Source organism: Hypomesus transpacificus, chromosome 23 (genome assembly GCF_021917145.1).
Source record: "Hypomesus transpacificus isolate Combined female chromosome 23, fHypTra1, whole genome shotgun sequence".
NCBI lineage: Eukaryota > Metazoa > Chordata > Actinopteri > Osmeriformes > Osmeridae > Hypomesus > Hypomesus transpacificus.
This window is the reverse complement of record NC_061082.1, coordinates 18,609,331-18,636,569: the sequence shown is the minus strand read 5'-3', so window position 1 is coordinate 18,636,569 and position 27,239 is coordinate 18,609,331. Positions and strand designations below refer to the sequence as shown.

The following is a 27,239-nucleotide window of genomic DNA, read 5'->3' as shown; positions in this document are numbered from 1 at the left end:
TTGGAACCTATTGTATTGGATGGTCAGTTTAGCTTCAGAGACAGTAGCAAATTATTCTACATTATGGTGTAATTTCTACCAGGCAAACGTGAAAGCAACGTATCACTTAAACATAGAAACTACTTTGCTGTACACACAATTCCTCAAAATGTAGGCCTCTACGAGTTGTACGCAAAGCCTACGAAAATAACAGGCTACTAATATAAAAATATATTGTTTAATCCAAACTTGATCATAAATGCATACAAAGCCCTGCTAGTACTAAAAGTGACACAATTCTAATATTCAGGCAGAAATGTAATGTGCATTAAAAGTGAAGAACGAGTGATATTAGGCTAGGCTACATTGTAAAAAGTGGCCTGCTCAGATTGATGGAATCAATACAGATAAGCAATGTAACCATTCTGGTAATGTTCCTGACACATTAGATACAATTCCCCTATTGCCCGATGGTATCCGGTTACAATGTATCTCATTTCCTCGCTGCTGACCTCTGACAGCCGCTGCCTCCCCCCCTCACAAACACGGAAGCAGCATGGCGTCAAGCAGCAGCAGCGGCGGCAGCTCCGAGGTGCAACGAATTGCACAGCAAAGATTGAGAATAATCGCTGGACATCTACAGAGACCTGCGTACGATGAATCGGGGATCGTTGCTATGGAGTGCAAAGCTGAAGAAATCAGATCAGATGTTGCCAACACACAGAAGACGTTGCCGAGGAGGAGGTAAAGGCTATGATGATGGAGAGCTCTCGCTGTCATATGTCCGTCTGCTAGCTATTAGCTTGCATAGTGAGCTAAGAGTTTAAATGGCATGCATTATTAGTTACTACCAGTAACTGAATACAGTCAACTGTCGTCTTAGTGTAGTTAGACCGCCGTGGTACATTTAAGCACTGCTTCATAGCTTTCAAACTTGGCCCGCTAGCTTTGCTGTTAGCGGCTACTCTGAATGCGATTCATTCATAAGTGGGTGCGGCGGGTAGGCAAAGACGTGGTTTGGTAACACATCTTTTTTGATGGATAAATAAGACTAGTTTTATCAAACGAAATCGAAATGTTGAGAGGGCGAAGTATTTTAATCAGTCTTCTATAATGCATTAATTCAGAAACAAGCTGGATGAGAGAGACGTCGATGTGCCTTTCATTTGGATATTTCCGCCCATTTTTGACCGGTTAGTCAACGTACTGGCTGACGTACAGGCTAGCTTATTAGTGTGTCAGGCTAAGGAATGTTTTTAAAGTTTTCCAGTTTAGTTGCCAAGATACTCTGACGCCCTATTGTCTTATCATATCCACAACAAAATCAACCAATGTGCGGTAGTTTTCCGTTGCTAATATGGGTCATTCTGGGACGCGTATTCCCTTTCATTGGTAAAATAGTGAACATAAACAAAGGAGAAACGGAGAAAGTTGGTCTGGTAGGATTACAACTTTCCCCCATAAAACTGTGATCGGATTGGACAAGAGCTTTGGTGGCCTGACTCTGAAACAGGGTTGTGAAAAAATCAACTCCTTTCAGGCGGGGCATTTTCCCTTTCATGGTGTACTGACATCTAGTGTCATAAAGCAGATAGAGCAATGACCTCAGTGCAAAGTTACACATCTGAATTTACCAACAGTTTGTACAAATGGCCTTGCAAAACTTGATCACAAGTCAACCTGATGCTCTGATTAAGAGAGGTTATGGAGTTTGAGACGTGTTTTGTCTTGAATTGTACCCAAGGTAACGGTTGACTTATAAAAGTCAGTTTGTGAGCAAAGTTATGCATGCTTGAGGAAGGGTTGAAATATATTTACACTACGCATTTTGTTCATTTAACAAATTTGAACCCAGGTGACCGGCTATGCATAGTCCATAAAGATCCAGCAGATCAAGAATCAGAAGTGTTTATTTACAAACAGAAGGGTCTAATAGTATGAGACGACTAGTCAGATACTTCTAGGCCCATTTGTCTTTTTTCCCTCACATGTAATATCCTCTTAATTTGAGTGTCAAGTTTAATCTTTGAAAAAGATACCTTCATTTCAGAGTATGTGAGTATTTGGCATGTGATATTGGAGGCAGGCCTTTTGGCATCTGTGCCTAGACGAATTGGGTCAAACTCCCTCCAGTGTCACCTGGAATTTATTTGGCATTATGCTTTGCTCTTAGAGCATCATAGCATGAAATCCACTGTTTGGAAAGGATGTTTATAAGCCAGATTTAAGAGATTCAGGCCTGAATCATAAACTATAAACACTGTTCACCTAGATAAATATTCAGTACACCCCTGAACCAGTCACGGCTGTAGACAGTATTTGAATTCCGACAGCCATAATGTCATGTTTGGTGACGTGCTCGCAGCTCAATGCGTCACACCAGGCTTTGACTGTAGATCAAACGGTGGCTCGTAAATTACAGGCCTGAGAAGTTTGCCAAACACTCAAAACTTTTGTCGCTACACTGTTAGCATACAGGACTCCTCGTGCACCTTGAATTATGAAGATGTTATGGCAAGGAGTGGCTACGATGTGGCTATTATTACAAATAACAACTGTGGTTCCTTTTTAAATCTCCTTCCTTTGTGTGAGCTCAACAGTATACTCCCTGATAAGCCAGCCACTCCCTGTTAGCATAGGTGGTTGCTGGTGAGGAAACGTCGTTTCAGAGGAACCGGGTTGGCCATCCTGCGAATGTTACCACGGTAACGGGGAATGTGGTTGCCGCCTGTGCCCCGGCCACAGGAGAACGGCAGTCGCTCGGGGGAACACTGTGCTCTCGGTGTCCCTGCCGGCTGTCCCCATGGCTGAACACAGCCAGCAGCCACAGTGTATCCAGGGGAAAGTTCACCACACCACTCGTCCTTGACTAGAGGGGGTTTTAAAGAGATCCAAAACAAAAGATGGCGGAAGGAAGTCCCGATATCTCCAAACAATGGGATGATGGCGGTGTCTGGATGTGCAAGGCCGCGCAGCCTTTGGAAAAAGTCAGTCCTTGGACTGTGCGTGTGTGGTGTTTGCCTGAGCGGAGTGTCCTGTCTTGGTCTGAGAAAGGGTTCACCCACGGTGAACTTGCTTGACACCGGGTTCTTGTTTTCCCACAGGCAGGAAGTGATGAAATGGAACGGCTGGGGTTACAGCGACTCCAAATTCATCCTCAACAAGAAAGGCCAAGCGGAATTCACCGGCAGAAGGTACCGTCTTTCGCTTTGCAACATTCATGTACGCGTTACACAGGTGTCGAAACCTGGTATAGCTGAACATTATTAAACCATGAGATCTCACACTGACTTTATTAATACCACTAAGAAAAATACCCCCCCCCCCCCCCCCCCCCCCCCCCATCCTTACACAATTCCATTCCATGGTACATTGACTTGTAAACTTTCTCTTACTGGCAGAGAAAGTGAGTCTGAGTTGAGATATCATGTATCTCCACACCACACGCCTCTGAGGAACTCCCCCCTGGCCAGCCCCATCCTTGTGGTGCTACTGCCATCTGGTGGCAGGCATCTGCAGAGAACATTTAAACACATCGGAGAAGGTCAAACCGCATGATAATCAGTCAAATGAAAAACCCCCTGGTTGCGTTGGACAAATAATGTGTTGACTTGACAACTCGATTTCCCCCAAACGAGTGAGAAGTGAAACGCAACGCAAGTTGAATTATGTGGACCACTTATGAATGTTTTATTTTTGTATCCCCCCCCCCCCCATCTCTGTGTATGTTGAGAAACGCAGCCTAACATTTCCATTCTGTGAAGTGACTGAGCAGGCTTTCGATTGGCACAGGCACCAGAATGGATCGCTCTCTCATCTGGCCAGCCGTCAACCTCTGTTCTACAGCTTTATCTTTGTCTGGCATGATGGAGGCAGAGGGGGAGGCAGAGGGGGAGGCAGAGGGGGAGGCAGAGGGGGAGGCAGAGGGGGAGGCAGAGAGGGAGGCAGAGAGGGAGGCAGAGAGGGAGGCAGAGAGGGAGGCAGAGAGGGAGGCAGAGAGGGAGGCAGAGAGGGAGGCAGAGGCAGCGATGGGCCAGCCTGTTGTTGTTCTTTGTCTCTTCCTCTTTAGTTGTAAGGGTGATGTACGACTTCTGAACGGACAGCCCTGCCTGTCGGAAGGATCGAGGTGTCTGGGTTTTGAGTAATGGCTCGAATGGTACAGGATGTTGCACAGCAAATGTTTTTTCCCTCTTCGAAGCTGTAAGCTGTACGTGGCTTCCGTCACACTTCCTCAGACAAAACGTCGTCGGACGAGCCGACTCGGAGGACACTGGAGGGAGCGGAGGAGTGAAAGTCAGAGAGAAATTCCTCCTCCCCCTCCTCCAGAACCTTCTATGACAGAGGCTTTTTCATGAAGGGCTGTGTATCATGGTCTGCTGGACAAAGGAACGCCACAGTCCCCCTAATGGGCTGGTCGTCACCGTGCCAGCAGCTCAATTATACAGACTGATACAGGCCGAGGTGGCGATGGCACGGCCAGCGCTGTCACCCGGCCCGCCTATTAACCTCCCCCGACACCAGCTGCACACACTCTCAACCCATGACGGACGCGGCATGCTAACTCGCGGCATGCTAACCCGCGGCATGCTAACCCGCGGCATGCTAACCCGCGGCATGCTAACCCGCGGCATGCTAACCCGCGGCATGCTAACCCGCGGAAATGCCAAGAATCCAAGTGTGTGTGGGGGGATGGGGGGTCTTATTTGGTCTCAGAAGTGGTCTTGTGTGAGGAAGTAACGTGTGTTGTGAACTGCGCCCCCTCCCAGGTATAGGCTCAGTGGGATGGTCCTGCCCAGTCTGAGGGAGTGGATGGAGAAGACGTTTGCGACGAGCATGCAGCATAAAAACATGGCGATGGTGAGCGTCGGCCGCTGGCCAAACCCCATTCGTGAATTACCACGATGACGGCAGACGCTTCATGACTCTCCCCCCCCCACCCACACCCCCTTTGTCTTTGTTTCAGCCGGTTCTGAATGCCAGCTCTGTGCAGCCGCCCTCCCTGAACCAGCCCTTCATGGATGAGCTCAAGTCCGCGGGCGTCCCCTTCTCCCTGGACGCCGAGGACCGGGTGTTCCGAGCCCACGGTGAGGCATTCAGGGAAGGCCCCCCCAGAGGGCCCACCAGCAGGGGGTCCTCCGAGGGCCCACCAGTAGGGGGCTCCCAGAGGGCCCACCAGCAGGGGGCTCCCAGAGGGCCCATCAGCAGGGGGCTCCCCAGAGGGCCCACCAGCAGGGGGTCCTCCGAGGGCCCACCAGTAGGGGGCTCCCAGAGGGCCCACCAGCAGGGGGCTCCCAGAGGGCCCATCAGCAGGGGGCTCCCCAGAGGGCCCACCAGCAGGGGGTCCTCCGAGGGCCCACCAGTAGGGGGCTCCCAGAGGGCCCACCAGCAGGGGGCTCCCAGAGGGCCCATCAGCAGGGGGTCCTCCGAGGGCCCACCAGTAGGGGGCTCCCAGAGGGCCCACCAGCAGGGGGCTCCCAGAGGGCCCATCAGCAGGGGGCTCCCAGAGGGCCCATCAGCAGGGGGCTCCCAGAGGGCCCACCAGCAGGGGGTCCTCCGAGGGCCCACCAGCAGGAGAGGCGTGTAACTCCCAACACACTCGGACACGGGGGGGGCATCTCACCGGGACTCAAACCCGCACCCGTGTCTTCTTGTCGTCCACAGGGCACTGCCTGCACGAGATCTTCGCCCTCCGGGAGGGTCGTGTCGGCCGGACCCCCGACATGGTGGCGTGGCCAAGTGAGTTTTGCGGCGTCGCCGTTTTATGACAGCGCCGTGTCTCCCCACCCCCCCTACCGCCCCCCCAGCCACCGCACTACACGCTTCATCTCTGGGGGAGCGGCTGATTTAAAGGGTTAATCTCTGCCGAGGCGTGGGAGTATTAATATGTATGAGTGGAGGGTTAATAAGAAGCGTCGGGGGGGGGGGGGGGGGGGGGGGGGACGGGACGGACATGTGACACCCGACACCCCCCCCCCGCTCCCAACGGCGCCCCACGTTCATGAATTATGACGCTGGGATTGGTTTGCTGCCGTTCAGGCCCGGCGCTATTTCATCATGCAAATGAGTGCTGACTGGTGGCTGAAACTTGATTAGCAGGCTCACAATCGGCCAGCAAATCACCCAGACCCTGCAACAGCATCCAGGATGGGGGGGGGGGGGGAGTGAAGGGGGGGAAGGTCCACAGATTTTTTTGCTCTCTCAAATGCCCCTTTTCATGTGTGGCTTCACTCACCCAGCTCCTGTGTGCGTGGTGCGAAAAAGGGGAGTTGTAGGCGAACCACTTGGTCGTGGTCGTAGATCTGTAGCAGGGTTTAGTCTGTCATCCTCGCCTCAAAGCCCTGTCGTTTTGATTGGACGGCAGGGGCGGGTTTGAGTCGAGGTGTTTCTCATTGGCCCGTAAGACTGCTTGTGCCCGGTGGAGCGTGTCTATGTAGGTGGATATTACTGCCCCCCCCCCTCGCCCCCCCCCTCGCCCACCACCCTAGATGGAAGGTCGGTGGGGGCCGTGATTGGCTAAAGCGAGAGAAGCTTCTCCGTATCGACCCCCTCCCCCTCAGGGACCCTGGTCTTCATGCTCTTTGGCTCCATCGCAAGACCGCCCCGGGCAAATCTGGGCCATCTCTCCCTGGAAGCCCCCCCCTGCCTCTCTGCCTGTCTCTCTGCTCTCATCGCCCCGGGCCTCATGACTGTTTACCGTCTCCCCAAGACCCCGCTTCATGTGGCGTTGCTTATTTCCTTTGCCACATGAGCACTCCCGTCGTCTCGCTAATGCAAATTGATGTGCGGCGTTGGCATGGTTTTACTGGCTCTCGGTCGACGTGTACTGCAACGACCGTGTCCTCTGTCTCCACAGGTTGTCATGACGACGTGGTGAAGATGGTGGAGCTGGCCTGCAAGCACAATGTTTGTTTGATACCATTTGGTGGTAAGTGCCTGATTGTGGCAAAGCAATGTTAGTACTCAGTGTCGTACAATCCTCATGGAAACTCCCCATCACCCCCCCCCTCCCCCTTTTCACTCACACCACACCCCCCCTTCCTCACCTCCACCCTCATCTCTCCCTCCCTCCCCTCCCCCATCCTCTCCTCATCTTTCACCCCCCCCCCCCCCCCCCAGGTGGGACCAGCGTCTCCAGCGCCCTGGAATGCCCCCCCGAGGAGACTCGCTCCATCGTCTCCCTGGACACCTCCCAGATGGTGGGTACCTCCCCCTTTCACTCCCCACCCCCAGAGGAGAGCTGCACGCCACCCACGCTCCCCTCTCTAAACCCCTCAACCGGTTGACCATTGCTCCCTTCACGACCAGGGGCGCGGTCGTCGTTCCGGAGCGTTCACTTCAACGCGAGAGGCCCTACAGTACCTTGAACCCACGGGGGGGGTTCGGGGGGGGGGACGGGGACGGGGACGACCGTGCCGGGCTGATATACGAGCCGTCTGGGCACTGCGAGGCCACGCTGGGCGTGGCCGGGCGTCCTCGGCACCAGGGAGCCGTGTGTCTGGGTCAGGGGTCGCAGTGGGCCAGGGCCAGGCACATGAAAGGCACAGCAGGACAGCATTAGACTATTTATTACTGGGGCGGAGAGATTGATGGCAGGTGTGTGTGTGTGTGTGTGTGGGGGGGGGGGGCTCACGCTGGGATGAGGGTTTATGGGAGCCAGTGGTAAAGGGGGGGTGACCTTTAGCGAACCTGCATGAGTCAGTGCATCACACTACTGAAACAGGGTACTGATACACACACACACACCACAGCAACATCAACCCTGCACCTTGCCCTACATTTAGCAAATGCTTTTATCCAAAGCGGAGCATGGCGCAGGGGAAGATTCGAACCTGCGACCTCTCGATCCACTGTTCAAGATATCGCAACTGGTGTGCCGTTTTGAGTTCAGTCCTTTAGAACCTGGGATATTTGGTGGTAGTATTTCAGGGAGGGAAGACCGTTTTGCAGAACAGCGAGGACAGCCATGTGTTGGTGCTGCCGATTCAACTATGCTGCGTTGAAATTCCTCCCCCTCTAACCTGAATCAGATGTGTAGAGCTTAAACCGACCGCTTCAGGCCCCGTGCCACAGAAGAGAATTGACTTTGTGTGTTTGTGTTGCGTAAACGATAAAAGTTTACAACCTTTTTCTTCATGAATTTCACCCCCCTCCTCCCCCCCCTCTCCGCAGAACCGAATATTGTGGATCGACGAGAAGAATTTAACAGCCCATGTCGAAGCTGGCATCATTGGACAGGATTTGGAGAGATTAGTGAGTGTCAGCATGCACTGCACCCACCTGAACCGGTTACTAACCATCTCCCATAAACAGCCAGGCTGCACGCCCGAGCTGCATTGTGTTGACGTTTACATCCTTTTTTATTTTCCTTGGCAGCTGCTTGAATACAAAGCGACATGCAAATAGTGCGTGTGGAACGCACAGCAGAAAAAAGCCAAGAATCAGAAGTACGTAGAAAAACAGTATTTCGGTGTTCAGGGTCGAGGAGCGGTCTGTAGCTACCAGGCAAAGTTAACACAACTCAGCTACCAGGCAGAGTTAACACATCTCTGCTACCAGGCAGAGTTAACACAACTCAGCTACCAGGCAGAGTTAACACAACTCAGCTACCAGGCAGAGTTAACACAACTCAGCTACCAGGCAGAGTTAACACAACTCAGCTACCAGGCAGAGTTAACACAACTCAGCTACCAGGCAGAGTTAACACAACTCAGCTACCAGGCAGAGTTAACACAACTCAGCTACCAGGCAGAGTTAACACAACTCAGCTACCAGGCAGAGTTAACACAACTCAGCTACCAGGCAGAGTTAACACAACTCAGCTACCAGGCAGAGTTAACACAACTCAGCTACCAGGCAGCTGTAGGCTTCACCTGTTGTCCAACAGGCCCGGCCTCCACAGCCTGGCTCTGGGGGCAGGGCTGGAGAGGCTGGGAGCAGGGGCTCTGTAGGAGAGGCCGGGGGCAAGGCTGGCCTCCGCAGAGTAGTGAAGGGTAGGGGAGGGGGGCAGAGCAGATGGCCCCATCAAGCTAATTCAGAGGGATGGAGCGGGAGCGGGCGTGCTGGTGCACAGGAGGGCGTGAGCAGCATCTCAAACAGGCCGTACCTCCACGCGTCCACGGCCCCGCGTGAGGGGACAGATGGAAGCGCGTTAAAAAGCCTCCTGCCTGGGCCGCGGGAGAGTAAAGCGAGGGCCTGGCCACACCACGGTCACCTGGATGAGAGGAGCCGTTAGGGGGAGCCGGCCGGGGGGGGGGAGAGAACTAGCTCACAAGTGAAAGCCGGTGCAGGCCATCACCACTACACCCCTCTCCTCCGACTTTTTAGCGGCTGGTTTATTTTGGGCGGTTGTAAAAGTCTATGATGTCATAAAGGGCCGAGTTTGGAGCGTAAAACGCTAACGAGGCCGCAGTTACGCCCGACGACGACGGCGGCGGCGGCGGGAGGAATTCGGTCGAGTTTAAGCTGCGAGCGTTTTTGTCGAGCCGTTGAGTTTGGAGTGCGCCTATGAATGCTGATCGGTGTTTTTGAATCGACTGTTTTAATATACTGTCTTTTTTTTTTTTCCCGTTTTCCCGCAGCTCAACGAGAGTGGCTACTGTACGGGCCACGAGCCAGACTCCATGGAGTTCAGCTCTCTGGGAGGCTGGGTGGCCACCAGGGCCTCGGGCATGAAGAAGAACATCTATGGAAACATTGAGGACCTGGTAGGTGCTGTGGAGCCTCCTCCTCCCCCTCCTCCCCCGGCCTCCTCCTCCTCCCCCGGCCTCCCCCTCCTCCCCCGGCCCCCTCCTCCCCCCGGGCCCCCTCCTCCCCCTCCTCCCCCGGCCCTCCTCCTCCTCCCCCGGCCTCCTCCTCCTCCCCGGCCTCCTCCTCCTCCCCAGGCCTCCCCCTCCTCCCCCGGCCTCCGCCTCCTACCCCGGCCTCCTCCCCCGGCCCCCTCCTCCTACCCCGGCCCCCTCCTCCTCCCCCGGCCTCCTCCTCCTCCCCCGGCCTCCTCCTCCTCCCCTGCCTCCTCCTCCTCCCCCGGCCTCCTCCTCCTCCCCGGCCCCCTCCTCTCCCCCGGCCTCCTCCTCCTCCAGCCCCCTCTTCCCCCGGCCTCCTCCTCCTCCCCCGGCCCCCTCCTCCCCCGGCCCCCTCCTCCCCCGGCCCCCTCCTCCCCCGGCCCCCTCCTTCTCCGGCCTCCTCGTCCCCTGACTTTGCTGATTAGAGTTGGATTGGATAAACTAGGTTGGCCTCCACTCTGGTAGTCAGCATAACAGCTTCATAAAGTCCGCTTTCCCCGCTAAAATGAAGCATTGTTCAAATGCACGTCTCAAACGTATGTGCTCCAAAACCAGACTTTTCACTGTAAATAGGTCAAGCGTGTCCATCTCTGAACTCTTGGCCCGCGATGTCACCACCGTTTCCAGTCTGTGAACCCTGAGGTCCACAGTAGCCTGGATGTCGGTGTTAGGGTGGCCATGCGTTTGTGCTTCAGATCGGCGAGTGACGGCTGTTGTGTTTCCTCGTGCAGGTGATCCACGTCAGGATGGTCACCCCTAAAGGAGTGATCGAGAAGAGCTGCCAGGGTCCTCGCATGTCCACTGGGCCCGACATCCACCACTTCATCCTGGGCTCTGAGGGTACGAGCCTCCCACTGCTGTGTGTGTGGGTGTGTGGATATGCTACGTGTGCATGTTTTGCACGCTTGCTTATCGGGGCAGCGACACCAGGCTAGCTCTCACGCTGCTTGTCAGGTGAACATTAACTAGGGCTTGTGGGAAACCGCCTCAGCAACCAGGGCTGCTGAGAGGCATCACCCCCCCCCCTCCCCCTCCCTCCACGTGCCCTGTCCTTGTGTAAGCCCACACAGAATCCTGCCATATGCCAGTTCCCCCCCACATAACGGGAAGCTGGAGGGAAGCTTGGCACAGTCATGTTCAACAGATGTGGGTACAAATTCGCTGTTTGCCCCCAGAAAAACTCTGCAATCTGCTCACTGCCTATGCAGCAACCGGGACAGAGATCTCCATTTGTACTCATTTAGAATGGTGTTCCATGGATGCTTAATGCACATCTGCCTGTGGACAGGGGAGGGTGTTCCATCAAGTCAAATCATCCCTTTTGATGCGACCTTTGTTTCGGTGCTGTGCAGAGCAGACACGGTACGGGCTTGTGGTGGTGTTCGTTTCCCAGGCTTGTGTCTGTAGCCAGGTCTCTGGGTGGAGGGTGTGGGGGTGGAGGGGGTTGGGGGCTGGGTGGAGGATGTGTCTGTGTGTGTTTGTAGGTGGGCTTACTGCTTCCCCATGCCAGTGGGGGGTCTCCCCCTCCTGGGTGTGATTAGAATATCTCCCTGTCCACCTCCTCTCTCCCCCCCCTGCCTCCACCCTCGCTCCCTCCACCCTCCACCCTCCCTCCACGCTGACACTGTGCTCCGACACCCCAGCCGTGAGCCCCCCCCCCCCCCCCCCCGCCCCTGCCTGCTCCGAGGGAAGACATGGACGTCATTAGCAACCACAGCAGAGCCTGTCCTCGTATCTGATTGACCAGCCCAGCCGGGGTCGCCCCTAATCTGCCTGACCTTGTTGGGGCCTGAATGCTGATGTCCTCCACTGCAACACGCCGTAATAGTGTGATTGGAACGATCCAGAATCATCTGTTGGGGTTTTTCCCCCCAAGGCTTCTCAGCCATGGGCAGTGCTGGGCAGCTGTGTGAAGCCATCCAAGCCTGAACACACACACACCACACACACACACTACACACACACACCACACACACCACACCACACACACACACACACACACACACACACACCACACACACACACACACTCCTACCCTCAGGTCCTCCTCATGTCTTCATGGTGGCGCTCCGTCCGCTGAGCTGATCTCCTCTAGATAACCCTGGCTGGAGAGATGTCAGCTGGTCAGGGAGGAGAGCACACTGCCTCCTACTGGCTCACTCTGCCTCACACTGCCTCCTACTGGCTCACTCTGCCTCACACTGCCTCCTACTGGCTCACTCTGCCTCACACTGCCTCCTACTGGCTCACACTGCCTCCTACTGGCTCACTCTGCCTCACACTGCCTCCTACTGGCTCACTCTGCCTCACACTGCCTCCTACTGGCTCACACTGCCTCCTACTGGCTCACTCTGCCTCACACTGCCTCCTACTGGCTCACTCTGCCTCACACTGCCTCCTACTGGCTCACTCTGCCTCACACTGCCTCCTAATGGCTCACACTGCCTCCTACTGGCTCACTCTGCCTCACACTGCCTCCTACTGGCTCACTCTGCCTCACACTGCCTCACACTGCCTCACACTGCCTCCTACTGGCTCACTCTGCCTCACACTGCCTCCTACTGGCTCACTCTGCCTCACACTGCCTCCTACTGGCTCACTCTGCCTCACACTGCCTCCTACTGGCTCACACTGCCTCCTACTGGCTCACTCTGCCTCACACTGCCTCCTACTGGCTCACTCTGCCTCACACTGCCTCCTACTGGCTCACTCTGCCTCACACTGCCTCCTACTGGCTCACTCTGCCTCACACTGCCTCCTACTGGCTCACACTACCTCCTACTGGCTCACTCTGCCTCACACTGCCTCCTACTGGCTCACTCTGCCTCACACTGCCTCACACTGCCTCCTACTGTCTCACTCTGCTTCACAATGCCTCCTACTGGCTCACTCTGCCTCACACTGCCTCCTACTGGCTCACTCTGCCGCACACTGCCTCCTACTGGCTCACTCTGCCTCACACTGCCTCCTACTGGCTCACTCTGCCTCACACTGCCTCCTACTGGCTCACACTGCCTCCTACTGGCTCACTCTGCCTCACACTGCCTCCTACTGGCTCACTCTGCCTCACACTGCCTCCTACTGGCTCACTCTGCCTCCTACTGCCTCCACTACCAATCTAGGCACAGGACACCCTGCCTTTATTTACCTTTCTCTCTCCCCCTCTCTGTCAGTCTCTCACACACACACACATGCTATTTCTTTCCCTCCCTCCCTCCCTCCGTAGGTCAAGGTGTAGCACCAGAGTGGAGACAAGGGCTCGTTGAGACGTTGTCCAGTCACCTGTTCACCCCAGGACCACTAGACGTGGAGGGTGCTGTGAAGTTACAGGCCACATTAGCATCCAAAAGCAGCGCGTAGACCGGCCACACAGTCTGGGTGTCACACACATAGGTGGATGGATGTTGGGCTTTATTCATTGACCTGAAAAAAGGAAGAAAATAAATCCAAAGCAATGTAGAAAGTACAGAGGAAAATCAAGGATCAGAAGTGGGTAGTTTTAACTGTATTGGTGGTCAGAGAAGATGAGATTAAGCGTCATGTAAATGGCACCCAAACCTGAGTGGTAGTTTACGCTGGAGTCGAGGTTCTGTTATTTGAGCTGCAGAATGTTGCACAGCGTTGGTCATTTCCCGGTGGAATATTTGAACATGACGCTAGACAGGAGGAAACTCTGCACACTGAAAGAATGGCGTTTGGTACCACTGTACCCTGACTCTGCTTGCGTAGGGTTGGTCGTGATTTAGCTGCGATTCATAAACATTTACAAAGCCGTTAGCAAGACATCTGTTTTCTTTTAATGTCTTTGGTAATTATAAACGCGCGAGACTCTGTCGAAAGCTCCCATTTCGGTCTCCCTCCCTCAGAATGATGAAGTGGGTTTGCCGAGTTATGAAAGTTTTATTGAAAGTTCTTTACGACGAGAGGTTATCACTGTTTACTGGAAACTCGTTAAGACGAACGTGTCGTTGGTGTCCCTGCGGCGCTAGCTCTCCAGCTCCCTGTCGGTGTTCAACAGTTTTCAGCACAGCGGCAGTAAACACGCATCCCTTCTCTTGCTCCGCCAGGCAGATGTTTCACTGTCCCGTTCCCTGTGAGACCCCTCCAACCCTCCCCACACGCCCCGAATCACCGGCTAATGACGCCGTTTATTTCCTCCTAGTTACAATCCGCAGCTCTCCCAGGCTCCTGTTGTAGTCGTCTGAGAAACACGCTTCTAAATAGACGACTAATGTGGTCATTGGGCAAGAGAGCTGTACCAGACAACTCTTGTCTGGGTGGGGGAGATTACACACACACACACACACACACACAGGTAAATGAACCTGGAACATGAGCCTCGTAGCAGCAGACATGTAGTTGATACTCTGAAGGGTCAGGGGGGCCAACTGGGGCCCCCTGAGGGGTCTCTTCATGTTGGCCCCTTTGATACGGCTCTGCTTTACCTCCCTCCAGCCAGGCCTGATAAATCTAGCCTGGCCCCCCTCCTTTTGAGCTTGCAGGAAACTGGATCCCAGAGGTGGAATGTTGGCCTGGGTCACCACGACAGGTTTGGGGCCTGCGGTTCTCTGCCCTGCTTCTGTCCCCCAGAGGGAAGCCAGCCATGAGGGGGAGCTCCCTCTCTCCTCCCCCCAGCTGATGTGTGTCCCCCCCCCCCCCCCCCGCGCAGGTATGCTGGGCGTGGTGACGGAGGTGACCATGAAGATCCGCCCGGTGCCGGAGTACCAGAAGTACGGCTCCGTGGTGTTCCCCTGCTTCGAGCAGGGCGTGGCCTGCCTCAGAGAAGTCGCCAGACAGGTACCTGGGCCCCCCACCCCCGCTGCTGCTGTGCCCCCCACCCCCGCTGCTGCTGTGGGGGAAACAGCTCCCGCTCTCCGTTTCCGTCAGACGAACCTCACCCCAGCTAACGACATCGACCCGACTGCGCTAGGCTAGGCTAGGCTGATGTCATTAGTACCTACAGTACTATTATTGGTTACTGACGGTGTCAGCCAACGTCTCTTGAAAGATCCCAATAATAGGTTCACTTTCATTTCCATGACGATAACCGCAAAAGATGTGTGTGAGACCAAGGAGGTATATCGATTGGGCTGATCAATATGGTACTGGGAAGAGGCGGGGCACGCGGTGAACGACAGGTTGCCGATGTGTTAAGGACGAATACGTTTCAAGACGATGAAGAAACGTCCCCTTTAGTCTCTGCCCTGCAGCAGTGTGCAGTGCTGATGCAGGCGGTATCGATGAATACACGCATCAAATTAATGCCGCTCGGCTCGTTCCACCTCCAGAAACGAGTTGTGTTGTTTTAGAGCTCACCGCGAGGGTATCGACCTCGGCCTCACAGCCTCCTGAGAGCAGTGAGTCGGCTCTATATATAACTATGAAACCTCATTGAGTAGCTTTTGTTTTGGTGTCCTCTTAAAAAAAGCTTTTGGTCGAAAACTTGTTTGTACACACTTTTAACCTTACACCCACTTGTGTCTGTTTTGTGCGAGTGAAATGACTCGCGTGTCCTGTTTTTCAGAGATGTGCTCCAGCCTCCATCCGGCTCATGGATAACGAACAGTTTCAATTTGGTGAGTCGCCCCTGCCCTTCCCCATCATTTGCTTCCATGTCATCCGTGCAGCGACGCGTTCTCTCTCGCGTCCACTCCGTCGCTGCGTGGCCCCCACAGCCCTGAACCGCTGCCGGGATCCTGGTTTGACCGGTCAGGAAACTGTCCCATCTCCCTTCCTCCACCACCTCCTCCTCCACCTCAGCCAGGCCGAGGAAGTTGCACCGCGGCTGCGTGCGGGCGTGAACGTTTGTGTGAACTCGAACCATATCCTTCCTCTACTCACTGCGCCTGAGTGCGGTTTGCTCCGGCACGCCTCAGCGGTGAAGTGTGAGGAGAGAGGCTGGCTCGGCATCCGGCCTTCGCCACTCTGCTGCGTACCGGGAAGTTTCAATTTGATCATTACAGCAGCGAGAAACAGCAGTCCGTGCCAGCTCTGCTGTGGCACAATGAAAAATGACCTTGGCTACAATTAAGCAGTTCTCATATTGAAGTTTTATGATATTGTTTCTTGAGGTCTGGTGGAATGTATTTGGCATCGCCCAGAGATCTTTGTAAAGTTATTTTCTCTCTGGGGATCTCATTAGCGCCTCTATATTTTCCTATGCAGTATGCACTTCTTAGCATTAAGTAGGCAAGACAAAGCGACTAGGGTTTTTTCGCTAAGAAGTAAAACTCCTGGCTTTATAATACCTTCTTGGGCTTATTAGAGCCTTGTCTTTCCTTTTAATCATGTGGGCTTTAGAGTAAAGAGACTTGATGTATTCACAGCTGGCTGTCAGACCGAGACAGCGAGCGCAATGTTCAGCCATGCTACCTGACTGTCTGGTGAAAAATGTGAAGGGTGTTGAGGACGTGGGAACGTAGGCCATGCGTGGAAACTTGAACAACAAAAAGACAGAAGTTGGCGTTCTTCACCCCGTGTTTAATTCTCTGTTCTGGTCAGTGAGTATTTATTTAATGTGTGTCGGGTGCAGGGGGACTTTAAGACCCTGGATCCCACGTGGAACGGCCACAATTAGGACACTAAGTGATGAGCCGACCTGGGAGAAAGCCAAATAAATGAACTTAAGTCGCCACAGCAACGGCTGGGAGTTTCCATCTGTGATTGATAGGCGTCCCCTCGCCCCTGCTCCCCCCCCCCCCCCCCCCCGGCCCCAGACTCCAGTTCTCACTGGTCCGGGGGCGCTTTGTGTGTCCAATCAGGAATAATAAATCAAAAAACATGCGGGTGAGGAAGACTGATTTCGCCGTGTCATCCCCACTTCCCCCTCGGAAAGACCCTGATTTATAGTCGCTGTCGCGGGCAGTCACTGGCCACTTACAAGTTATTCAAATGTTGCCATTTATTTTTCCTCCTTTTGTTCAAAAAGCCAAATAAATCTGAGGCCGTGGGCCTGATCCGACGCTGGAGGAAACAGGCAGGGGACCGGGCGCTCCAAGTGGGGCTAAATGTGTGCTGAGATGATAGCAGCTGTAGGTCAAAACCGGCAAGAGGTGTGCTTGCCGTTGGAACGGGAGGGAGTTGACCTTTTCTGTCGGTGTTTCTGCAGGCCACGCGTTGAAGCCTCAAGTGTCGTCAATCTTCACATCGTTTGTGGATGGGCTGAAGACGTTCTACATTACAAAGGTAAAAAAATAAATTATATATATATATATATGTAAACATTTGCAATGCCAGACCCACTTATTTGGTTCCGTATAAAGAGTTTTACAACGTCTGGTCTCTGTCGAACCCAGTTCAAAGGATTCGACCCCCACCAATTGTGCGTCGCCACCCTGCTGTTTGAGGGGGACCGCGAGAAGGTCCTGCGGCACGAAAAACAAGTGTACGACATCGCGGCCAAGTTTGGGTGAGTCCCTTCTCACACTTCCCCCCCCCCACACGGAGCGTTCCTCTCTGGGGTCTGGAACACCGGTCGTGTGGTTCTCCGCTCGTTTCCCCAAACGATTACAACTTTGATCAGTTTGGAACACGGGTCACTGGCCAATCACAGAGCACCTCCTCGGAGAAAGCGTCCTCTGATAGGTCCGCGGCGCCGAGCAGACGGGCCGGGGGGGCGGAGCCCGTCGTCTGGCAGAGGGAGCGTTATGGGATGCCTGGGCGAGATGGTTGGGGGGTGTGTGAGCTTAGACTGGGGGGGGGGGGGGGGGATAGGCTGTGTGGCTGAACCAGAAGCCGACCGTAAACAGCCCGGTGATGGATCACCCCTGTCTGCCCCCCTGGCAGGCCTGCTGGTGGGGAGGGAGGGGTGGCTGGGGGTGGGGGCACCGTGTCCTGAGCGGGGAGGGGTGGGGTCTGATCTGCGGGGGGATAGGGTGAAGGCCGAAGGAGCCGTGGCTGAATGATTGTGCGGTAGATGGATGGAGGTCTTGAATAAGTTCTTATCAGTCAGAAAGGGATGTTTCTCCTCCCCCTCCATCATCCTTCTCTTTCATCCTCGATCCTGCTCTTCGATCCTGCTCCTCTAACCGCCAAGCTGGGCTCGTTTCTCTATCCCGTTCACCTGTATTATATAGCTTCAGGTAACCATGGCTATTTTCCAGATCACAGTTCCACACCAGCTAGGCTAGTACAGTCCCCCTCATCAGGAATAATAACAACCGATTCATTTAGGTGCTTTTAACCAAAGTACAGCACAGGGGGGATTTAAACCTGCCACCTCAGTCAAATGCTCTACCCACCGAGCTACACGGGAAGCACCCAGTTCCACAACAGGAAGTCCACCAGTCCACACCATTAGAGAGGAATCGGGGAACACTGAGAACTATTCCCCTCTACTTCAGCCCGCGAGGCTCCGAGTCAGCACAACGGGCCCTCGTTAAAACAAGCCGAGGTGTGTGTGTGTGTGTGTGTGTGTGTGTGAATCTGGGTGTAACCTTATGGATCGTGTATTAGTGTGACTAGCGCGGCCCAGCCACGCGCACACCGTCCCCGGTCCCCCTGGTTACACCCAGGACCAATTTAAGAGCCCCGTATTTAGGGGAAGGTGTCGCCATGCGGCTGGGCCTCCAGTTAGTTCAAACAAATCATCTTAACCTATCAGTCTGAGGTTAATGGATGAGGGCGATCCTCAGAAGGTGCTCCTCGTCCGCTGTTGGGGAAAGCCGGGCCAGTCGATCAAACGATTTCCTAACGAGCGTACCCTGATTAGTTAGGGCAGTGGACGAATATTTGATGATCCTCTGCGGTTGATGGATGTAGGGGCTGACCTGAGGGAGGGGAGGGGGGGGGGGGTTTGGGGCACCATTGATCTGACCACTGTGGAACTGACTGGCAGCTGTGGTCAGGGGGGTGGAGGAGGGGGAGGGGGGGGGGGCGTGCACCAGGATAAAGAAGTGTTACATATTAACCCCCTTGTGTCTGCTTCCAGGGGCTTGGCGGCCGGAGAGGACAATGGGCAGAGGGGATACATGCTGACCTTCGTCATCGCTTACCTCCGGGTGGGTTCTCCTCCACTGTTCTCTCTGGGGGGTGACGGGGGGGGGGGGGGGCGGGGGGGGGGGCAGGGCTCTGACTGGAGCCCTGAGTAATGACAGGAGAGGCAGGGGGGGGGGGGGGACAAAGAGCCGGGAGATCCTCTGTGTTGATCCTGTCAGGCCTGGCCGGGGCAGGGCGTTCTCCTCTGGAGAGCTCCTTCCTGTGTTCTCCTCTGGAGAGCTTCTTCCTGTGTTCTCCTCTGGAGAGCTCCTTCCTGTGTTCTCCTCTGGAGAGCTCCTGCCTGTGTTCTCCTCTGGAGAGCTCCTGTCTGTGTTCTCCTCTGGAGAGCTCCTGTCTGTGTTCTCCTCTGGAGAGCTCCTTCCTGTGTTCTCCTCTGGAGAGCTCCTGTCTGTGTTCTCCTCTGGAGAGCTCCTGCCTGTGTTCTCCTCTGGAGAGCTCCTGCCTGTGTTCTCCTGTGGAGAGCTCCTGTCTGTGTTCTCCTGTGGAGAGCTCCTGCCTGTGTTCTCCTGGGAGGGTCACGGCGTGTTGCTCTGTCCACGCCAGGCCCTTTTCACACCAGGCCCTGCCACTCCCCAGCTAGCTGCATCCATCAGTCGTGGGTGAGTCACTGATGGATTTCTCCCTCTCTCATTTCCCCTGAAGGATCTGGGGATGGACTACTACGTGATCGGGGAGTCCTTTGAGACGTCCGTGCCGTGGGACAGGTGAGCAGCGTGTGTGTGTGTGTGGGGGGGGGGTCCTCTCTTAACCGCTGTGCCTGTGAGGCTGCCTGGGGGGCATTCTTCCTGGCTTTCTGCCCACACAGTCAGTTTCAACTGACATTCCCCTCCCCCTCACTTCTCTCTCTTCAACTCCGCCTCTCTCTTCTCTTCCCCCCCCCCACTCACTCTCTCTCTCCTCTTTCCTTCTCTCTCTCCCCACCCTCTCTAGTTTCTCTCTGTCCAATGTCTCTTCTCTGTTCTGTCTCTCTTCTCCTCGCTCTCTCTCACTCTCTTCTCCTCTCTCGCTCTCTCTCTCTCTCTGTCTCTCTCTTCACCTACGCTTCTCTCTTCTCCCCCACTCGCTCTCTCTCTCCTCTTTCACTCTCTCTCTCTCCCCACCCTCTAGTTTCTCTCTGTCCAATGTCTCTTCTCTGTTCTGTCTCTCCTCTCTCTCTGTCTTTCACTCTCTCGCTCTCTCTCTCCCCTCCCTCTGGCGACGCCAGAGTCAGTCAGAGACGCACGTCCACGTGCGCTCACCGGGAGAGGGAACCCCCCCTGCTCTCGTGCTCCCTCCCCCCCCCTGCTCTCGTGCCCCCCCCCCCCCCCCCATCTTTTTCTCATCTTCCACAACATTCCCTCGTCCCCGGGAGACGATACCGTACTCCGCCGCGACGCGACGCCCGAGCGGTGACGCCCCGGAGGCGTGGTGTGAGCGTCCGCGTGTCAGAGCCACAGGGATACAGGGCCCCTGTGGGTACGCTGCTGCCCGATAGGGGAGACCGAGGGATGGCAGGCGTGCAGGCGAGCATGTAGACCTGGCCCGTTACCTCCCCTCCTCCTCTCTGTTCTGCACTTGGCCGCATGTGTGACGCTGACGGCCGCAACACGCCAGGGAGAGCTTCTCACGGCGACCCCGGGGCAGTCCCCGTAATGTCCCCGTGTTCTCACACACACACGTCTCCTTCTGTCAGCCCGCACTGCAGGCGTGCTCACGTTTCCCCACAGCGTCATTGGTCACTGAAAACAACATTGTTTTGTCTGATTCACAGCTTTGTTTGTTTGCCGTCTGTGTGTCCAGGGTGTTGGACATCTGCCGGAACGTGAAGGAGCGCATCACCAGGGAGTGTAAAGACAGGGGCGTCCAGTACCCAGCCCTGTCGTCCTGCAGGTGGGTAACCTACCTCAGACTGACTAGACTTAGGACTCCTGGAGACAAACAGGCAGGCAGACAGACAGGCAGGCAGACAGACAGAAAGGCAGACAGACAGGCAGGCAGACAGGCGGCCAGGTTGCTTCCTGCTCTGAGTGGACAGACAGACAGACAGGCAGGTTGCTCCCTGCTCTGAGTGGACAGGTTGCTCCCTGCTCTGAGTGGACAGATTAGGCCTCAGCCTGATTATGCTCCAGCCATTCATTTCCCGGCTGCCGTCTGTCACAAGATTGATTTGTCCGTTTAACCTCTGTGTGTTTGAGCGTGAGGGAGCAGGCCCGAGGAACAGAGGTTGTTCTCACAGGGGACCGGGAACAGAAGACAGAGAGCTGGAGCAGCCAGCTCCAATCTGTCGGAAACACAAGAATGGATTGCCTTTCCACGTGTATTTTAAATCTTTAACGTGGACATTTTGGAATCTTTCGATTCAATTTGAATTTTAAACGTGACAAATGGCTTCTGGCATTGTCTCCCATCTCTCACCGCGGGTGACAACTGACACGTCTAAGTAATGAATGTAGCGCCCAGTTCCTTAGTCATGTAAAGTGTGACCATATTGTAATGGATTGTCGGGTGTCACGTAGTCGCTCGCTCGCTGAACAATCATGAAATGTCGCTCGGACGATTCAGTGTCTGCAAAAAGTGTGCTGATGGCCGTTTAATGTCCCCGATAATGTGACGTTATGAAAGCTGGCAGACCCTGGTGCTCATTCTGAGCGAGGGAACAGAGGTCAGGGGTTCAGAAGAGAGGCCCAGCCCCCTCACGCCTTCTCACCGCCCTCCAATTACAGCGGAGAAATTGCGTCTACCGTCGTGAAACTGGCTAGCTCAACCAAAACCAGGGGGCTTCTCAGGTTCATGGAGAAATCATTTCCACGGCGAGAAGAGCGAGGGGGGGGGAACCAGTAATGCATTTTTTTTGTTTTTTTTTTTAAACAATAAGCTTTATTTCATCCTGTGAGGGTGACACGTTTGTGCGGTGGTTTCAGGGTGACCCAGACCTATGACGCTGGAGCCTGTGTCTATTTCTACTTTGCCTTCAACTACAGAGGACTGGCCGAACCGGTGCATGTGTACGAACAAGTGGAGGTAACACACCGTGCCCTCACACACCTAAACCCCGAGTTCATTACACAGGGTTAACTTCACGGTGATATACTTACATGTTCCGTAAGGCCTTTGAAATGTTGACGGTTGAAGTGGCTCGTTCCCCTGTCCCCAGCGGGCCGCCAGAGGAGAGATCCTGGCCAATGGGGGAAGCCTGTCTCATCACCACGGAGGTACCTAGCAACCACCATCCAATCACAAACCCACACGCTCTACGCTTGCTTGTGTACATTGTGGGATCCGATTGATCCCAAGGCCTACTTCACAGAGCGGCAGGGAGGGGGTGTACTCCCCTGTACATAAGGGTCGCTCGTGCAAGTGAGAGAGCAGCACGAATCCTTGCTGTAAACATATATTTGGTCCGAGGAGATCATTCATTGCTTCTTTCACAAATCCAAACATGTCCCCCCCCTCCCCACCCAGCTGACAAATGGCGGCGCTTTGGCTGTTTGTTCGTTTTCAGCGGCGGCCAAATGAGACATGAGAGGGGGGAGGACAGGGTGGAGGGAGGGGAGGGGGGGGAGGACAGGGCGGAGGGAGGGGAGGAGGGAGGACAGGGCGGAGGGAGGGGAGCGGGGAGGACAGGGTGGGGGGGCCTCTATCAGGCCTAGACAAAATGGCCGCCTTATCTATATTGCCATCCGCCTGGCCGCTTTCATACACCACGTCGGGCCATTCATCACTCCTGTCGAAAACGGCACGCAAGGGGACTCGGTCGCGATATTAAATCACTATTTTTTCCTGAGAGGTTGGGGGGGTGGCCGAGCGAGGGGGGTGGAGAGGGGGGGGGGGGGTTCAAAATTAAAAGACGGCTAATAAAAGGAGGAGGCCGCGGCTGGCCCGGGCGTAGGTGAAGCTGCTGTTATCAGCTGGTGTTTACTGACCTCCAAACAGGGCCACCCTGATCTGAGCCCAGGGGTGGAGGAGAGGTGGAGGGATATTGATGCGGCTCCTGTGTGTGTGTGTATGTGTTTGTGTGTGTGTGCGTGTGGGCCCCCCCCCCACTCTGTAATTGTGATTAATAACAGTGGGCCTTGCTATCTGGGCACAAACAGGCTGGTTTGTCTGCCCACAATCAGAGCTTGACAAATGGAGCTAGTTTCACTGGGTTTTGTGTATCAAGGAAAACAGATGTAGTCTGGGGGAGGGGAGGTGGGAGGGCGCGGCGGGAAATATACATTTTTGTAACCTGTGTTTACACCCGGCTGTGACTCAGGTGTGCGTGTGTGTGTGTGTGTGTGTGTGTGTGGGCAGGGGGGCAGGTTTCTTCGAATTCCATCTACTCTCAGCAGTCCACTGCTGACTATGATGGAGGATAAGTCATATTTAATTGTTTTTTTGGTGTGTGTGTGTGCTCTTACCCAGGACAGTCTTTGAAACGTGTATGAAACGGTCCCCTCGACGTTAGGGCCCCCATCTCAGGGCTGCGTTTCCAGTTCAGACGCTGGGTGTCGGATGTCCTGTCAGTGTCGTTTGAGAGCAGAGGGAAATGTACTGTTTAACCAGGTCAGCGGTGTTGCAGGAGAGTAGAGCTGCTTGCCATCCATCTCTCTGAGAGTCATCCATCCATCTCTCTGAGAGTCATCCATCCATCAGGCCTGTCATGCAGCCCCCCGCCCCCCAGCCAGCCCTCCTCCCTCCCCTCCAACCAGGCCCCTAGCCCTCCTCCCTTTCCCCTAGCCCCGCCCCCCAGCCCTCCTGACCACACTGGGCTCAGCCCCTCTCTCTCTCCTCCTCTCACCCTCGTGTGTCAACACCACACAGCCCTGCAGACCAGGAGGCAGGGGGGTGGAGGGAGGGAGTGTGAGAGGGAGGGACAGAGAGAGGGGGAGGGAGGGAGGGCGGAAGGGAGGGAAAATGAGGCAGGCTGAAAGAGTAGAGGAAGAGGAAAGAGACTGAAGTAGAGAGAGACAGAATGAGTAAGGGGGAAAGGAAAATGCGAAGAGAGTGAGCCAAAACAGAGAGGGGCAGAAAGAGAGGTCTGGGTGGAGAGAAAGGGCACCACCCTGGACCTCCCCTCTCTCCAGGAGACCAGGTCCTCCCCCGAGCTGGTGTCTCTGCAGAACATCAGACCTCACGCACACACACATATACTCATACTCAATCATTCACTTACTCACCTACACACTCACTCACACTCACTTATACAGTCACTCGCACCCCACTTTTGTACTCGCTCACTCATACTCAGTCACACACACACACTCCCTGGCTCACTCTCTCACTCACTCAGTCCCTGCCGCTCAGGTCGCTGAACACGGGAGCAGGAGGAGGAAGTTAGCACACTTCCTTTCCCTTCATTAGCCCTGCTATCGTCGATGAAGACTCTCCCCTCAGCACCCCTGCACACCCGCCTGCCAAGGCCCTGCATGTTCCCTGTGTGTGTGTGTGTGTGTCCCCGTCCCCCCGTCATATCTTAGTAACTCCCCGTGTGTCTGTCTGTCTCAGCTGTGCCAGCCGGCCCCCGCTAGATGGATGACGACGGCGGGCGACAAGGAGGGAACGTGACAAGATAGATGTGTAAATTATTGCCGTGATGGAGGCAATGATGCACTCCTGGCACCTTCTGTTTGGTCTTCTCCCTGAGTGGAGGGAGGGGAGGGGAGGAGGGGAGGATGGGAGGGGACAAGGGGAGGGGACAAGGGGGAGGGGGAGGGAGGGGATGGAGGTGGGACAGGGGGAGGATGGGAGGGAGAGGGAGAGCAGGCTATTTAGTTAGTTACAGAGTATCGGCTGATTGGGTGACTGACTGGCCCTTCTGTCGCTATCGGGGGGGGGGGGGGTGTGGTGTGGCGTGGCGCCCCCCCCTTGTCTGTCCTGCCTTGTCAGGAGACAGGGGAGGGCCTGGCCCCCACGGCTGGTCTCCATCTGGAGCCGCCGGCCTGCCGGCGCTCAGCGTGGCTGGTCTTGGCGTCTGATTACATGGCGCCCTCCCATCTCCCATGATGCCCTGACGGGTAGCTACAAGCCCGTCTCTCAACACACTCAATTAACACGGAGGGGTTGGCACTCTTAAGCACCAATGAAGCAGGGAGGTGTGTGTGGGTGTGTGTGTGTTAGGTAAATAAATAACCAAAGTGGTTCTCTCCCCCCCCCCCCTCCCCCTCATCCTTTTCCATTCGAAGGCCAGCTTTATCTGGTTTCAGATACGACTTTTTCAGCGCAGGGGGCCTTTCGTCGCCTGGAAACACCTGTTTCAGATAGTACGGTTCACATGGCGGTGTGTGGCGCAGGCTGCTGGACTGTGTACCATGCTAGTTAAGGGTCATCTAGTCCCATGCAGCCGGTCAAGGACAGACTGTCACTTTCAGCCTCTTCTCTCTCATGTGGTACGGAGGTGGCGCCCCATGTTTAAAATGACACATTAGCCTGGTCTCGCTACCCCTGCCCCCCCCCCCCCCCCCCCTTCCAGACCCTCACCCCCCCAGACACCCTCACCCCCCAGATTTGGAGCCTGTCTGGCCGTGTTTGGGCCCCAGGGCAGGACCCAGCCCTGAGCCGGGGCACCCAGCCAGAACCACCGTCAGAGGACAGTGTGTCCCCCTGCCACTCCTGCCTGCCAGGCTGCTATCTGAGGGGAGGAGCAGAGAGGGAGGGGAGGGGGGGGGGGGTAGCAGAGAGGTACCCCCCGGCATCAGTGGTTTGATCTGGGAGCAAGAAGAATGGAGGGAGAGAGACAGGGGACAGAGGGAGAAAGACAGGGAGAGAGAAAGGAAAGAGAGAGACAGGAAGAGAGACAGGAAGAGAGACAGGAAGAGAGACAGGAAGAGAGACAGGAGGGAGAGGGAGAGGGAGAGAGGGAGGGACAGAGAGAGAGAGAGAGGGAAAGAGAGAGACGTGCGCCGGCCAGCAGGCCCCTCCTCTGGGAACACGGAGCCTAATGAGTGTGATAGTCGGCTGAGCTCCATAAATCATGCCATGCAAAACATTTCTCCTCTCTGAATCAAAGCATTTATCACCTTCTGTTTATTCACTCACACTCGCAAGATTGATTGGTTTCCAAGCAACCCGCTGAGCGATCGGCCGTGCCCACTGCTTCTTTTCTTCCCTCCTTTCTTGCCGTCTTCTTCCCGCGTCTTCCTTATGTTATGTTGTTTTGTTTTTTACTTTCAGTTGGGAAACTTCGGAAGGAGTGGATGAGAGAGACCGTCTCCAGTGTGGGCATGGGAATCCTGAAGTCGGTCAAGGACTACGTGGATCCTGACAACATCTTTGGCAACCGGAATCTACTCTAATTCCTTTTTCTTTTCTTTTTTTTCAACCCACCTTTTTTTGTCTCACTTTTCTAACAGCCTCTCGTGCAATTTCGATTCATACTTCATGTGAATTTGTAAGACTGTGTCTTTTCCCCCTCTTCCTCGCCGTTTCGAGCGAAAAGACGACGTCGGCGTCAGCCGCCGATCTCGTTCCAGCCTCATCTTCAATCCTCATCGTCCTCATCCTCCGCTTCCCACGCTGCTTGACCATGTCTGTATAGCACTTATCCAGCTGTAGCCATCATCGTGTCTGAGAGGCAGTTCGTAAGTCAGTCCGCCAACGCCATCGTGGGCCTTGGGGGTCGAGCGGCCCAGAAGGAGCTACTGTAGACGGACAATTTCCAGCTCCACTCGAACCCCTGTCATGGCCTTTTTCACTGCACACGATCTAAAACACTGTCGATATACTCATGTTTGCCTATGATGAAATTGTCGTATGTGTGTCGTGTCCCCCCCCCCCCCCCCCCCCCCCAAAGAAATGCCAATTAATCATGAACATCTTTTTTGTGGTAAACATTTAACTGTTAGTCGTTGTTTGTGGCAGTCCGAAGCCATGTGCCTTTCAACAGCTCTGCCTGCCCTCCTCTCTCTGCACACTTCCTGTCTCTGAGCTGCACACTTTCTGTTGCCCAGTGGGGTCCGTGTGTGAGCCCCGACTCGTCTTTTGCACGTCATGTTCTTGAACCACGTCCATGTCGGCCCGCTCCTCCTCCTGTGAGCTCAGCCTCCTCTTCACGTGACCCACCCCTCACCCCCCCCCACCCCCCTGTTGTTATTGCCACATGAGATGTGTGTTCTGTGGTTGGACCTAACAAAGATTTATATTGTGAATTGTGCCTCTATTACAAAAACTGTACCCTCCCGCCCAATCATTGGATTTACAAACAGAAGACGAGAGAGTCGCCTAATAGCTCGTCATTTTGTCTTTGTCATTGAAGGATTTGATTGGATTTAGTCTTGCCGTGCTAAGTGCTTGAGTCATCTGTGCTCTCGTGTGAACGTGTTTGAAAAGTTCTCTCCATCCTGGTGCCCTTGGTTACACCAAACACACATCCAGGACTCCTCCAGCACTGTACACACCACGCAGACATACTGTATGTATGCGTTTGGACACGCTGTAAGGCCAAATGGAACACATTTAGTAATAAACACCTAAATTGTATTTTTTTTACATCAGCACATGCACAATACCATTCCCAGAACAGAA

General features: G+C 54.8%; 1 protein-coding gene across 2 annotated transcripts; it reads left to right on the top strand.

Annotated features, from left to right (window-relative positions):
- Positions 1 to 503: 503 nt before the first annotated feature.
- On the top strand, positions 504 to 26,500 carry agps (alkylglycerone phosphate synthase). Of its 2 annotated transcripts, XM_047046783.1 has the most exons (20): positions 504 to 723; positions 3,084 to 3,173; positions 4,746 to 4,836; positions 4,943 to 5,063; positions 5,641 to 5,715; positions 6,833 to 6,904; positions 7,096 to 7,175; positions 8,149 to 8,229; positions 9,558 to 9,683; positions 10,493 to 10,601; positions 14,431 to 14,558; positions 15,286 to 15,337; positions 16,870 to 16,946; positions 17,057 to 17,169; positions 18,691 to 18,760; positions 19,401 to 19,462; positions 20,538 to 20,627; positions 21,659 to 21,758; positions 21,892 to 21,949; positions 25,890 to 26,500. In XM_047046783.1, exons 1-20 carry the CDS (start codon positions 536 to 538, stop codon positions 26,009 to 26,011), a joined length of 1,905 nt encoding a protein of 634 aa, XP_046902739.1. In that variant the 5' UTR covers positions 504 to 535; the 3' UTR covers positions 26,012 to 26,500. The 2 variants fall into 2 exon arrangements, with proteins under 2 accessions (XP_046902739.1, XP_046902740.1); XM_047046784.1 differs by lacking the exons at positions 21,659 to 21,758; positions 21,892 to 21,949.
- Positions 26,501 to 27,239: the final 739 nt, after the last annotated feature.